At 42.6% G+C, this 13,787-nt stretch overlaps 1 protein-coding gene across 3 annotated transcripts in view; it reads right to left on the reverse strand.

Annotated features, from left to right (window-relative positions):
• Positions 1-13,787, reverse strand: part of LOC122670473 (DUF21 domain-containing protein At4g14240-like) — an 83,956-nt gene that overhangs the window by 11,878 nt on the left and 58,291 nt on the right. For 2 of the 3 annotated variants that reach the window (XM_043867380.1, XM_043867364.1), the window contains 6 exons: positions 13,357-13,444; positions 13,209-13,282; positions 12,757-13,126; positions 12,353-12,399; positions 12,172-12,257; positions 2,128-2,130 (listed from right to left, as the gene is read on the reverse strand). In XM_043867380.1, the coding sequence (XP_043723315.1) occupies positions 2,128-2,130; positions 12,172-12,257; positions 12,353-12,399; positions 12,757-13,126; positions 13,209-13,282; positions 13,357-13,444 (668 nt within the window). The remainder of the gene's footprint in view (positions 1-2,127; positions 2,131-12,171; positions 12,258-12,352; positions 12,400-12,756; positions 13,127-13,208; positions 13,283-13,356; positions 13,445-13,787) is intronic. The other variant, XM_043867372.1, reaches the window with a different exon arrangement.

Consider the following 13,787-nt stretch of genomic DNA (forward strand, 5'->3'; position numbering starts at 1 on the left):
TCCGTGAATACTGGCTTGAGTCAGAGTGACTACAACCATGCTTTATTTATAATAGAATAGGGAACATTCTAGAATAGGTACAAGTACATTATTACCCCTGAACCCATATTACAACAAATTCCAAGAAGCACTCCGAAATGAGAAGTATGCTAACCACTAGATCTTAATGCTCTGGTACCATGTGACAATATCAAGGCATTAAGAGCCAGCAGCCATAGAGAAGTAGAAGGAGAGAGAGATCGATGGAACAGAGAGGAGAGAAACCTTGCCCACGGTTTGAGTTGTAAGAAATCTATTCAAATCGTGGGGGAGGGGATATATTTATATTGAAACTAAAAGTCACATACAACCACAACAAACCAATTGTTAGAACCGTAGGGGTATTCTGGACACTTTCTTATTTCTATTATGTTTCTATTATGTGGGTTTTAGTCCCACATTGCTTATTTGTAATTCTGTCCTCTATTTTCAATGATACAAATAAAGAGCTTGGGGTGATCATTAATCATCCAAGCCTTACTCTAATTCTAAATCTGTTAACATGGTATCAGAGCAGGTTATGAATTAGGGACCTTCCCCTTCTCGATTTTTTCCCCCCTTCGATTTTCCTCTAGCTTGATCCCCTTGCTTCCATTCTCCCACTAGGGTAGTGCTGATGAGGTGATCTACAGATCCAGATGCTGCCCTCAATTACCTCTTCCCATGCTGCAATTTTATGATCGATAGGAAAGAAAAAAAATACCTGTCTGCGATATTTGAAACTTCAGTTTTTTGGATTGTTTCCATCTCTACTACAAGGGACCAATCCTCCTCTTTGAAGACCAAGAACTACAGCAGCCTCTCTGCTCAAATTCTGTTCCTATCTTCCCTTGCATTCAAGACCTCCTAAGATTGACTTTTCACAAAATCAGGGTTTTTTTCAAAACCACGACAATTGTCGATCTAGGAGTTTGTGACTTCTGTTGGTGCTGATTTTTTGAAGGCTGGTTCTCCACTTACAAAGACAGATTCGACTCCAATTTGAGCCTCAACAATTCAGTTTTTGGGCCTATTCTTCCCTATATCGATTTCAGCCAAACAGGGTTTCTTTCAAAACCCTGAAAAATCGATCTAGGGGCTACACTTGTCTGCTGCTGCTGATTTTTGGAGACACATATTCTCACATTGAAAGGGGATTTTCCTCCAATTTTCAGCCCTTAATTTGAAAGATTTCTTGGGTTTCTTATCACCACAGCCCTCCTCTGCGATTTGGGTTTTTTGGCTGCATTATGGGTGACTCTAAAGTCTCTACTGGCACCTCTGCTGCTGATGGGCTTGGTAGGAATGACAACCGTGATCTCCTCCCTAATGCTATCAAACTGGATGGGAGCAATTATTTGATCTGGTCTCGTTCGGCATACTTTGCCATTGCTGGCCGTGGGCTTACAGGCCATATTAATGGTACTATCACCATGCCGATTGCCCCTGGCACTCTCTTGACCAGATGGATCTCCAACAATGGTATACTTATGTCCTAATTGATTGGCTCAATGCAATCAGACCTTGCCAATGGTTTTCTTCTCCTTGATACAGCCCATCAGATTTGGTCTGCTTGCAAGGAGACATATGGACAGCTCGGTAATGATGCACAGGTGTATGAACTCCGGAAGAAAGCCAATAATACGACTCAGGGGGAGTTATCTGTCTCCAAATACTATGCTACTTTGCGCAGTCTCTGGCAACAACTGGACCATTTTTCTGATTACCATCCCACTACAGCTGCTGATATCACTGTACATAAGAAGCATCTGGACAAAACCAGGGTGTATGATTTTTTGGCTGGTTTGAACATGGAGTATGACCAGATTCGTGTTCAAGTATTGGGTCATTCCCCTTTTCCCATACTTGAACAATCCTATGCTTTGGTCTCCTCTGAAGAGAACCGTCGGGCTGCTATGCTCCACCCTCCTGTTACTGACAGATCAACCCTCCAGTCTGCTGCCCAGGCTACCCCTGCACCTGTCGGACATGTTTCTCTTGGTGATTCTACTATAGGGACTGTTACTTGTGAGCATTGCCACAAGCCTTACCACACCAAAGAGAAGTGTTGGAAGCTTCACGGGAAGCCAACTGACTTTGAGGCTAAACGGGCTGCCAAGAAGAAGACAAAAAATAAGGCAAACCACTCTGAATCTGTTCCTACAGCCCCGGCTATTGACACTGGTCTATTCCAGGATGATCTATAGGCTTTCCTACAAATGCTAAGGTCTTCCGCTGCTGCTGCCTCTACTACATCAGCTCCTGCCACCTCTTCTGCTCCTTCAGGTTCACACTTTGCCCGGTCAGGTATTCCATTTGGTGGTCATTATGCTTCTGTAGCTTCCCATCCTTGGATCATAGATTCTGGGGCTACGGATCACATGACCGGTTCCTCTAGCCTGTTCCATCGGTATTCTCTCACTTTTGGGAAAGACAAGGTCAAAGTAGCCGATGGTTCCCTTTCCTCCATATCTGGAAAAGGAATCATCAACTGCACTTCCTCCCTTACTTTGTCTTCGGTTTTGCATATTCCTAATTTTACTACTAACCTTCTTTCCATTTGTAGTCTTACTCGTGGTCTTAACTATAAAGTGACTTTTTTCCCTTCCCATTATGTATTTCAGGATCTGGCCTCTGGGAAGACGATTGGATTGGGTAAAGTGCATGGTGGCTTGTACCTGCTTGATGATGGTTGTCTCACTCCACCCCCGTTACCATCTCCACACTAGAACTCCTTAGTCTCTTCTGGAATTTACCAGTGGCACTCTAGATTAGGTCACCCTCCATTAGGAATATTAGCATCTTTATTTCCTACTTTAGTCAAAACATGTGATAAGACCTATTTTTTTTGTGAGGCTTGTGTTCTGGCTAAACAGACACGTTCTACTTATTCGATTTCAAATAAAAGGAGTTCTTCACTTTTTCTATTGGTGCATTCTGATGTTTGGGGCCGTAGTCGTAAAACCATAGTTGTCACGGCGTTATGGCGATCCAAGTCGGTGGAGGGGTGTCTGATCAATATATCGACACGTCGCCCGCCATGGTGTTGCCATGGCGATCATGTCGACCATGGCAGAATTGTAATTAAATCCAAAGTTGAATGGCAAACTAGTAGATAAATCAAGATTTATAAGAGCAATGGCAGAATTGTAATTAATCTGAAGTTGTAAAGGAGTGGCAGAACTGTAATTTAATGGAGTTAAAGAGATAACTGAATGGGTTAAACTGAATAGCAATAGAGAATATAAGGGGCTTTATATAAATAATATAAGTTGTCCTTACTTGCAATTTTAAAGACTTAATGTCTTCTTCAACCTTGCAATAACACGATAGAAAGAGAGGCAGAGAGGTGGTGAACTGGAGTAGTTCCAGCAGAGGAAACTCCTTATGAAGAAGATTCTCCTTGCAATTTCTAGAACAAAATCGCAGCACCAAGGTCTGCCGATCCCAACAAGAAATAGCCCCAAAATTCTACTGGCAACCGAATGGTGAGATCTGAAATCAGATCTGGCGGATGTCTTAGTTGCAGGTTACTAAACCAAGGCTAAAATAGGAGATTTTGGGAAGCAGGGAGTAGGTCTAAGGTTGGGGAAGAAACAAAAAATTAAAGAAGAAGAAATCGAAGAGGGAAAGAGAGGCAGGAAGAAGAGATCGAAGAGGGAAAGATAGACAGGACGCCATGGCGTAGGTCGATATGCACAAACCTCCAGCGCCAGGACGACATGGCGGCACCATGGCGACGCCATGACAACTATGCGTAAAACTTCCCTTTCTGGTCATTGTTGGTTTGTTTCTTTTATAGATTGTCATTCTAGGCATACATGGGTTTATCTTATACACACCAAGAGTCAAGTTTATTCCTGTTTTCAGCATTTCCATAAAATGATCCAAACTCAGTTGCAGGCTACTCTCAAGGTTTTGAGAAGTGATAATGGCACCGAGTATAAGGAAAACCAATTTCAGAAGTATTTTGCTGATAATAGGATTATTCACCAGACTAGTTGTGTCGATACCCCAGCCCAAAATGGTGTGGCTGAAAGGAAGAACCGACACTTGTTGGAAGTGGCTAGGGCGTTGATGTTTTCACTCCATGTTCCCTCCCAATATTGGGAGGATGCTATTCTTACTGCAACCTATCTCATTAATCGGTTGCCTTCTCGTGTTCTTGACTCCCGCAGTCCTGCCGAACTTTTACATGGGAATTCCACCTTTGTGGTTTCTCCCAAGGTGTTTGGTTGTGTGTGCTATGCCAGAGACATGAAAACTCATGGTAAACTTGACCCTCATGGGTTGCGGTGTGTTTTCTTGGGTTACTCTCTAACCCAGAAAGGTTATAAGTGTTACCATCCCCCTTCCCGTCGTACTCTGGTCAGTATGGATGTCGTTTTTCATGAACGTCTTTACTATTATCCATCCCCACATCTTTAGGGGGAGAATTCTAGTTCTAGTGAAGATGTGTTTGTGCTTCCTCCCCTTGAGGTTCCTCCTCTCCCTGTTAAGAATAGGAGTTTAGTTTAAGGGGTATTCGTGTACATAACCCCATTTCGTTTTATGTGTTTTCTGTTATTTGTATAAGGCTAGGGGCCCCTCTGTAATTTATCATTCTTTTCAATATAAGCATGTTTGTCTCTTGTTGAGACATAACAGATTAACACAAATCGATTCTCCTCTCTTCTTCTCCTGTTTCCTTCTTTTCTAAAACTGAACATGGTATCAGAGCTTAATGTTCCTGGAGTTTGAAGGTGTTGGAAGACAGTTTAGTAGGCTAAGAGTTGGGTTCTCCTCTTGGCTGCTGCTGGAGTTCGAACTCAAACCTAAGCTTCTTCTCAGACCTGGTTCTCCCTTGTTTCTAACCCAAATGGAGAGCAACCAGGGGCTTTAGTTTCGTTTGGAGGTCTCATTTCTTCCCATTGTGTCTTCTCAAGTCATCTGGAAGTATCCAAGGGACAGGAGTGAATCTCGGCCTGGGCTATTCTGCCCTGTTTTTCCTCCAGCCAGAGTTTAGATTGGCCTTTGCTCTCCAATAGAGCTTTGTTTGGGAGGTTTTTTAGGCCACCTGCTATCGTTTTTTGGTAAGGAAGATTGTTTCTTTGTACTGCGCTGTTGTTTGATGCTTGTGTGAAGTTCTACAAGTCATTTCAAGTGTTTTTGGACCTGTTTTTTCCCCTTTTTTTCTCACGCTTCTTGGGGACCTACTATTCTTGCTTGAGGTGCTGTTGGTTACTTTTCCCAAGTGTTTTTTTGCTTTGCATTGAAGCCACAATGGGTGAAAAGTCTGTTGAAGCATCTGAACTCCCCACTGTTGTGGCAGCCTTGCCTATTACCCCTTCATATGACAATCCAAATGTTCTTCCTCTTGTCAAGCTTGACAATACTAATTACTTGGACTGGTCACGGTCAATGAAGCTCATTCTTCGGAGTAGGGGGAAGTTGGGTTATATATCTGGGAGCTTTAAAGCCCCTTCCTCTGCTGATCCAGGTTACTCCAAATGGGAAACTGAGAACTCCCTTGTGATGACTTGGCTCATTTTTTCAATGAAGCCGAAAATTGGAAGAGAGCAAGGAGACGGCCAAAGATATTTGGGATAGTGTGGCTCGTATTTATGATAGAGTGGGGGACTCTACAAAGGTTTATCAACTTCTCCAACAAATTGTTAGCCTGCGCCAGGGTGACAAAAGTATCTCTGAGTACTACAACCTTGTTGTGGGACTTTGGGAGGAGTATGATCACTACAAAGATCTCCAGCTGTGTCCTGTTGATGAGCCTAAAGTGCATCAGTTGTTTGAGAAGGAGAGGGTCCTATTCCTTCTTGGAGGTCTTAACTCTGAGTTTGAACCCATAAGGGTACAGATACTTGGCCTACCAAGTCTTCCCTCCCTGGAGGAGGTGTGTGGTTATTTACAGAGTGAGGAGACCCGCCGAAGTGCTATGGAGACCACTCCCACTGTTGAGCGTTCTGCTCTTGTTTCATCCACTCCACAGGATCGTCCTCCCTTCACTAAGGGGGCTGGTAAAGGCCGTTTTTCCTGTGACTATTGTGGCAAGTCTGGGCATAAGAAGGAGTTTTGTTGGGATCTTCATGGGAAACCACCCTCTGCTGCATCTGGAGGACAGAAAGGGCCGAAGACGAATGGGCCTAAAGCCTATGTTGGGGTTCATGAGTCTAAGTCATCATCTCTCTCTAAAGAAGACATAGCAGCTTTTCGTCGGATTGTAGCACACTTGGATGGATCCCCCTCTGCTGCTCCCACTACATCCACTGCTCTACAGGTCTCTACCTCTTCTGCCCCCACTCCCTTGGTCATTGACTCGGGGGCCACCGATCACATGATTGGTAGGTCTTAGCTCTTTAATTCCTACACTGTTTGTTCGGGAAAAGATAAGGTGAAAATTGCTGATGGTTCTCTTTATTCCATCTCGGGGAAGGGAGATGTCCAAGTTACTCCACTTATCCCTTTGCAGTCTGTCTTTCATGTTCCTAACTTTGCTACTAATCTTCTTTCTGTTAGCCAATTGACTAAGTCCTTGAATTGCTTTGTCCCTTTTTCCTACTCATTATGCATTTCAGGATTTGGTGACGAAGAGGGTGATTAGCGATGGACGTGAGACCCGATGGATTATATGTTCTGGACACTTGTGCTTCCCCTGTGACAACAGCTCAATCTTATGTGTGTGGGCAACATGGCGGACGTACACAGGCGGATATTTTGCTTTGGCATCAGCGTTTGGGACATCCTTCTTTTTCTGTTATGCGAAAAATGTTGCCACATTTATTTACATCTTTTCCTGTCAATCATGTTTTTCATTGTGAACCTTGTCTTTTTGCAAAAAGTTGTAAGACAGTTTATCCATTTTCTAGTAATAGATCTGTTTCCCCTTTTCACCTTGTTCATACTAATGTTTGGGGTCCTTTCCCTGTTACTTCTTTATGTGGCTTCCGCTACTTTGTCTCCTTTATTGATGACTTCTCTCGAGTTACTTGGGTTTATCTCTTGAAACAAAAGAGTGATGTTTATGCTGCTTTTCAAAACTTTTATGAGTTGGTGTATACTCAGTTCCAAACTCGTATTCAGATTGTCCGTTCTGATAAAGGTGGAGAGTATATGTATGGGGGTTTGAAGACCTTTTTTTCTGACCATGGCATTATCCATCAGGTGGCTTGTGTTGATACCCCTCAACAAAATGGGGTTGTTGAAAGAAAAAACCGCCACCTGCTGGAAGTAGCCCGGTCCCTTTGGTTTACAATGCATGTTCCAAAAACTTTTTGGTCCGATGCCTTACTCACTGCGGTCTTTCTTATCAATCATATGCCCTCCAATGTCTTGAACTTCAAAGTACCTCTTGAGGTCTTACCCTCACTTTCTTCTTCTTTCTCTCTTCCCCCAAGGGTATTTCGTTGCATATGCTATGTCCATATTAGCAAATCTGCCCGCACTAAATTGGATCCTAAGTCCTTGAAGTGCCTCTTTCTTGGGTATTCCTCTACCTCCAAGGGATACACCTGTTACCACCCTCCTACCCGTCGGTGGCTTGTCTCCAAAGATGTTTCTTTCTTTGAAACCATTCCTTTTTTTCAGTCACCTCTTCAGGGGGAGTGTCGTGGTGGTGAGGTTGAAGAGGCTCCTGAGTTTGTATCCTTTCCATCCTCCTCTTTCGTTCCTATTTCCCCATTTCAGCTTGACAAGGGAAAGAAAAGTCCAGAGGATACTGTTGTTGAGGGGGAGTCTCCAAGTGCACAGGTGAACAGAGAACAAGGGGAACTACTTGTTTATACAAAGGACAAGAGAAATCCTCTTTCGTGGCTTCCTATAAAGAAGACCTGCCAAAATCCTTCTTCATCTCCTCATCCTGAGCCTCCATCCATTGAGACAGGTATACCTTCCTCTACTTCTCCATCCTCAGACTTAGATCTTCCTATTGCTCACCGCAAAGGAACTCGAGCTTGTACTAATCCCATTGCCAAGTTTGTCTCCTATGATTCTATCTCTCCTATAGGTGTTGCCTTTACAGTGGCTATCTCCTCCATCTCTATACCTAAGAATGTAGTAGAGGCTATGGCTGATTCGAAATGGAGAGAGGCAATGAATACCGAGATGGTGACCCTTAAGAAGAACCACACTTGGGATCTTGTTGAACTCCCAAAGGGGAGAGTTCCTGTTGGATGCAGATGGGTATTCACAGTCAAATTCAAGTCTGATGGTACTGTAGAGAGATATAAGGCAAGGCTGGTTGCTAAAGGCTATACCCAAGTGTATGGCATTGATTATTAGGAAACCTTTGCTCTAGTGGCCAAGCATAACTCCATTCGGGTACTCCTCTCAATGGCTGCAAATCTTGATTGGCCATTATACCAGCTTGATGTAAAGAATGCTTTCTTACATGGTGACTTAGAAGAAACAGTCTACATGCATTCCCCTCTTGGGTTCAAGCATCCTAGTGGCAATGGAAAAGTGTGTCGTCTTAGGAAGGCTCTTTATGGACTTAAACAATCTCCTAAGGCTTGGTTTGAGAGGTTTAGACAAGCTATCCTACAGAATGGATATACCCAAAGTCAAGCCGATCACACTTTGTTTATACAAAGGAAGGGCAGCAATATTACAGCCCTAATTGTATATGTTGATGACATTGTAGTCACGGGAAACAGCGAGGCTGAAAGCTCAAAGCTTAAACTTTACTTGGCTCGGTAGTTTGAGATCAAGGATCTTGGTCCATTGAAGTATTTTTTGGGGATTAAAGTTTCAAGATCCAAGCAAGGGATCAATGTTTGTCAGAGAAAGTTTGTCCTTGATCTACTTACAGAGACAGGGTACTGAGGGTGTAAGCCAGTCTCCTCCCCAATTGATTAGAACCACAAACTAGGAGAAGATTGTGGTGAACCACTTATAGATGCTGAAAAATATCAGAGATTAGTAGGCAAGCTAATCTATCTTTCCCTTACCCGACCTGACATAGCCTATGCTGTCGGTGTGGTAAGTCAGTTTATGCATGCACAAAAAATGGGTCATCTTGATGCAGTTTATAGAATCCTCAGATATTTAAAATCATGTCCTGGAAAAGGCCTTCTCTTCTCTAGGAATGGTCACTTGAGGATTGAAGCATACACTGATGCTGACTGGGCTAGATCTATTTCTGATCGACGATCCACTTCAGGGTCCTGTACTTTTGTTGGTGGAAATCTGGTTACTTGGCGAAGTAAGAAGCAACCTGTGGTAGCTAGATCAAGCGCTGAGGTAGAATTTAGAGCCATGGCTCACGGAGTGTGTGAAATCTTGTGGCTAAAGAGACTTGTTCAAGAATTGGGATTTGAGACTGTTGAACCTATGAGTTTATATTGTGATAACAAGGCAGCCATAAGTATTGCCCACAACCCAGTGCAGCATGACAGGACTAAGCATGTTGAGGTTGATAGACATTTTATTAAGGAAAAGATCGAGTCAAAGACCATCTGCACCCTGTTTGTGAAGACAAATGAACAAGTGGCTGATATCTTCACCAAAGGACTTAGCACTCATCACTTTGACTGTTTATTGGACAAGCTGGGTATGTATGACATATACCACCCAGCTTGAGGGGGAGTGTTAAGAATAGGAGTTTAGTTTAAGGGGTATTCATGTACATAACCCCATTTCGTTTTATGTGTTTTCTGTTATTTGTATAAGGCCAGGGGGCCCTCTATAATTTATCATTCTTTTCAATATAAGCATGTTTGTCTCTTGTTGAGACATAACAGATTAACACAAATCGATTCTCCTCTCTTCTTCTCCTGTTTCCTTCTTTTCTAAAACTGAACACTCCCATCTACTTTGAGCCTATTTTGGCTGCTGCCCAGCCTCCTTTGGCTGTTGCCCCTTCTTCCGTAGGGATTCCTTTACAAGGGGAGCTTGTAGAATGGTCATGTTCCTAGTCAGGGGGAGTTGACTCCAGTCCAGAAAACCATCAGTGAATTTCATAAGAGAATTGACAACTCGAATGTTATCCCCTATCAAAAGAGATGCTCCAAAAGAGGGCAGCATCAATCCACTGTGGCACCAATATTTATCCAATTGCCGGCTCAGGATCCAGATCTTCATCCTCCTCTTCCTGGTGAGACTTCTCCTTCCGAACTACCTATTGCTCATCGCAAAGGTACTAGGACTTGCACCCTGCATCCCATTTCTCGCTTTGTTTCTTATAGTTCTCTTTCTCCGTCTTTTTGTGCATTTGTGTCTTCTCTTTCTTCTCTTTCTGTTCCTAAAAATTGGTAGGAAGCTTATGCAGATGGAAAGTGGAAGGCAGCTATGTTGGAAGAAATGAGAGCCTTGAAAAAAAAATAATACTTGGGATCTTGTAGATCTTCCTCCAGGGAAAAAACCAGTGGGATGTAAATGGGTGTTTGTGGTTAAACAGAAGGTTGATGGCACTATGGATCGATATAAGGCACGTCTAGTTGCAAGAGGCTTCACTCAGACATATGGGATTGACTATCAGGAGACCTTTGCTCCTATTGCAAAGTTGAATACAGTTCGGGTTTTGCTATCTTGTGCAGTCAATCTTGGATGGGATCTACAACAACTGGATGTGAAGAATGCCTTCCTAAATGGAGAACTTGGTGAGGAGGTGTACATGGATATTCCACCAGGGTTTTCTTGTGACAGTAATCAAGGTAAAGTGTGCAAATTGAAGCGAGCACTTTATGGGCTAAAGCAGTCACCTAGAGCATGGTTTGGTTGGTTTCACAAAGCCATGATTTCTGTGGGCTATAAGCAGAGTAATGCTGATCACACCCTCTTTATAAAGAGGGCTGGTAATAAACTCACTGTTCTTATAGTCTATGTGGATGACATTGTGGTTACTGGCAACGATGGTGATGAGATCAACCGGTTGAAGAAGTTTCTTGGGTAGGAGCTTGAGATTAAAGATCTAGGGAAGCTACGGTACTTTCTAGGGATTGAGGTTGCCAGGTCTTCTAAAGGCATCTTTCTCTCCCAAAGGAAGTATGTCCTAGACTTGTTGGCTGAAACTGGTTTGTTAGGTCACCCTTCAGATACTCCTATGGAGGATACTGTCCGTCTCAAAGAAAAGGAGGGTGAACCTGTTGATAAAGGCCGGTACCAAAGACTAGTGGGGAAGCTGATTTATCTCTTCCACACACATCCAGACATTGCTGTTGCTGTGAGTACTATGAGTCAGTTTATGCATGACCCCTATTCTTCTCATATGGAGGTTGTTCTTCAGATTCTTCACTACTTGAAATCAGCTCCTGGAAAAGGCATTCTTCTGTCTCCTCATGGTCACCTATGGGTAGAGGCATATACCGATGCTGACTGGGCTGGTTTTGCAGATCGGAAATCTATCTCGGGGTATTGTTCTTTTGTAGGGGGCAATCTTGTCACTTGGCGTAGCAAGAAGCAGAATGTGGTGGCTCGTTCTAGTGCTGAAGCAGAGTTTCGTGCTATGGCACAACGCATTTGTAAGTTACTTTGGTTGAAAGGCTGGCTACAAGACCTTGGTGTTCCTGTTCATCTTCCTATGATGTTGTACTGTGACAACAAAGCTGCAATCAGCATTGCTCACAATCCAGTACAGCATGATCGCACCAAGCATGTTGAACTGGACAGGCATTTTATCAAGAAGTTGGAAGATGGATTGATTTGTGTTCCCTTTGTGAAGTCTACTGATCAGGTTGCTGATATTTTCACCAAGGGATTGCCTGGGAAATTGTTTCATCCTAATCTAGTCAAGTTGGGCATGATTGACATATTTGCTCAAACTTGAGGGGAGTGTTAGAACCGTACGGGTATTGTGGACACTTTCTTATTTCTATCATGTTTCTATTATGTGGGTTTTAGTCCCACATTGCTTATTTGTAATTCTGTCTTCTATTTTCAATGATATAAATAAAGAGCTTGGGGTGATCATTAATCATCCAAGCCTTACTCTAGTTCTAAATCTGTTAACACCTACTTAGGTAGACTAAGTCATAACACATCATACCCAAAATACCCCTCACAATATAAACCAACATAACACAGCACAATATAAACCGAGGCTACTATACTACTAAACAAATATCTTATAATAAATAGAGAACATTATACATTTTCCCCTTCATTTATGCTACTAAGCTGCTGATAATCAACAGACAAGCAACACAATGGATGATAAAATGTCACTTACTGCTCCCTTGTGACCAAGTAATCTCCGATTTGATGGCGCCCGTGCCACTGATGAAGCAGCAGCAGCTGCAGCCACACGTATCCTAGAAAAATAAATATATGCATTACAGTCTACTATTTTGTGTGACCATAATTTCATGCAAGTAAATAATTCCTGGAAAGATCTATTGCATGTTACCTTTTATGTACATCAACATATTCATCTGTCTCATCTACAATCTCTTCCTGCATTGGTGAAAGAAATTAATGAATTAAATTATGGGATCCCTGCCCTCTCTCCCCCCGCCACCCCCCCAAAAAAAAAATAAAAATAAAAATAAAAATCAATTAAGAGCATCTCATTGATGTGCCACCTCTTCTATATGACACTGAGATGGGCCATGGACCATTTCCTATGGACTTACTATCTGACCGAATGTGGACTAGAGAAGAAGAGGTCAGAAAGATTTGCTAAGCAAACATTTGGCCTACATACTGGCTGAGAAGTGACAAATCTGCTGGATGTTCCAGATCAATGAGCATGCATATTAGTATACATTGAAGAGACATGGAGTTGGGGAATGGGAGCTTTATGTGAATTACTTGCAAAAGTTCTTCAAATACATCCTCTAGGGTGATGATTCCAATCACTTCTCCATCTTCGATATCCTCCGACTGGCGGAGCAATCCATTGGTCGCTGCATCATTTTGCTGCCTGTTTATATTGATTGGCCTTGGAGAAGCCTTTTCAATGTCAACAACTATGCTTTCTGATTTTTCAATCTGCTTATTTAGTAAAGGAACAGTTAATTTAGACTCCCCGCCAATGAATTTGTTTTCTTCAAGTTGTTCTCCATCACTTATAGGTGGAGGATTTTTATTTCTCCCTCTACCCTTTACAACAGCTGCCATGTGGCTGCTTCCTTTCTGAAACTCATTCAATATATCATAAAGAGGCATATCTGCAGGAACCCTGGGAACATTACATGTGTGATCAATAAATACATAGAGTACAAATTCAGAAAAGGATAAGGCAAATTATTCAATAAGCATACCGTGGAATCCTCCGAATGGAAACAGCACTGACTGGAGTCTCAGTTTCAGCCCGTACTGTCAGGAGACTTTTAACCTGAAATCAAACAGAAAAACACTGAGAGAGATCAATACAAGTCTGGGAGATAAGATATAGGTTCTCAAACCCACCAGTAGGAGTCCAATAATGTTTTTGGGATTTCCAGAATAGACAGGAACTCTACTATGGCCTCGGGCAAGAACTTTTCCAATTGCTTCCCTGAAATCAATAAAACATTCTACATCTCAGAAAGAATAAAGAAATCCATTATTGCAGCTCTCCTTTTTACCCCCTACTACTGGACACTCATGTGGTCCTGGAATACGATATCATCATATACATCCAGAAAGCTGTATGCTTTGGAAGAAGCTTGTACAGTTTGACCATCTCAACACAACAAGGGCATGGGTACAAGGTGAGTATCCAGCAAGCAAGGAACTAAAACTCGGGTTTCGACCAGAAAAATTTCCGAGTTGGGGTAATTTTTTTTTTCAACTCGATGGCTGGTTTCGATGGGTTTTAGACCTATTTTGGGGCTGAAACTTGGTACTTAGCCTATTTT

The sequence above is a fragment of the Telopea speciosissima genome, chromosome 1 (assembly GCF_018873765.1).
Source record: "Telopea speciosissima isolate NSW1024214 ecotype Mountain lineage chromosome 1, Tspe_v1, whole genome shotgun sequence".
In the NCBI taxonomy this organism is placed as follows: domain Eukaryota; kingdom Viridiplantae; phylum Streptophyta; class Magnoliopsida; order Proteales; family Proteaceae; genus Telopea; species Telopea speciosissima.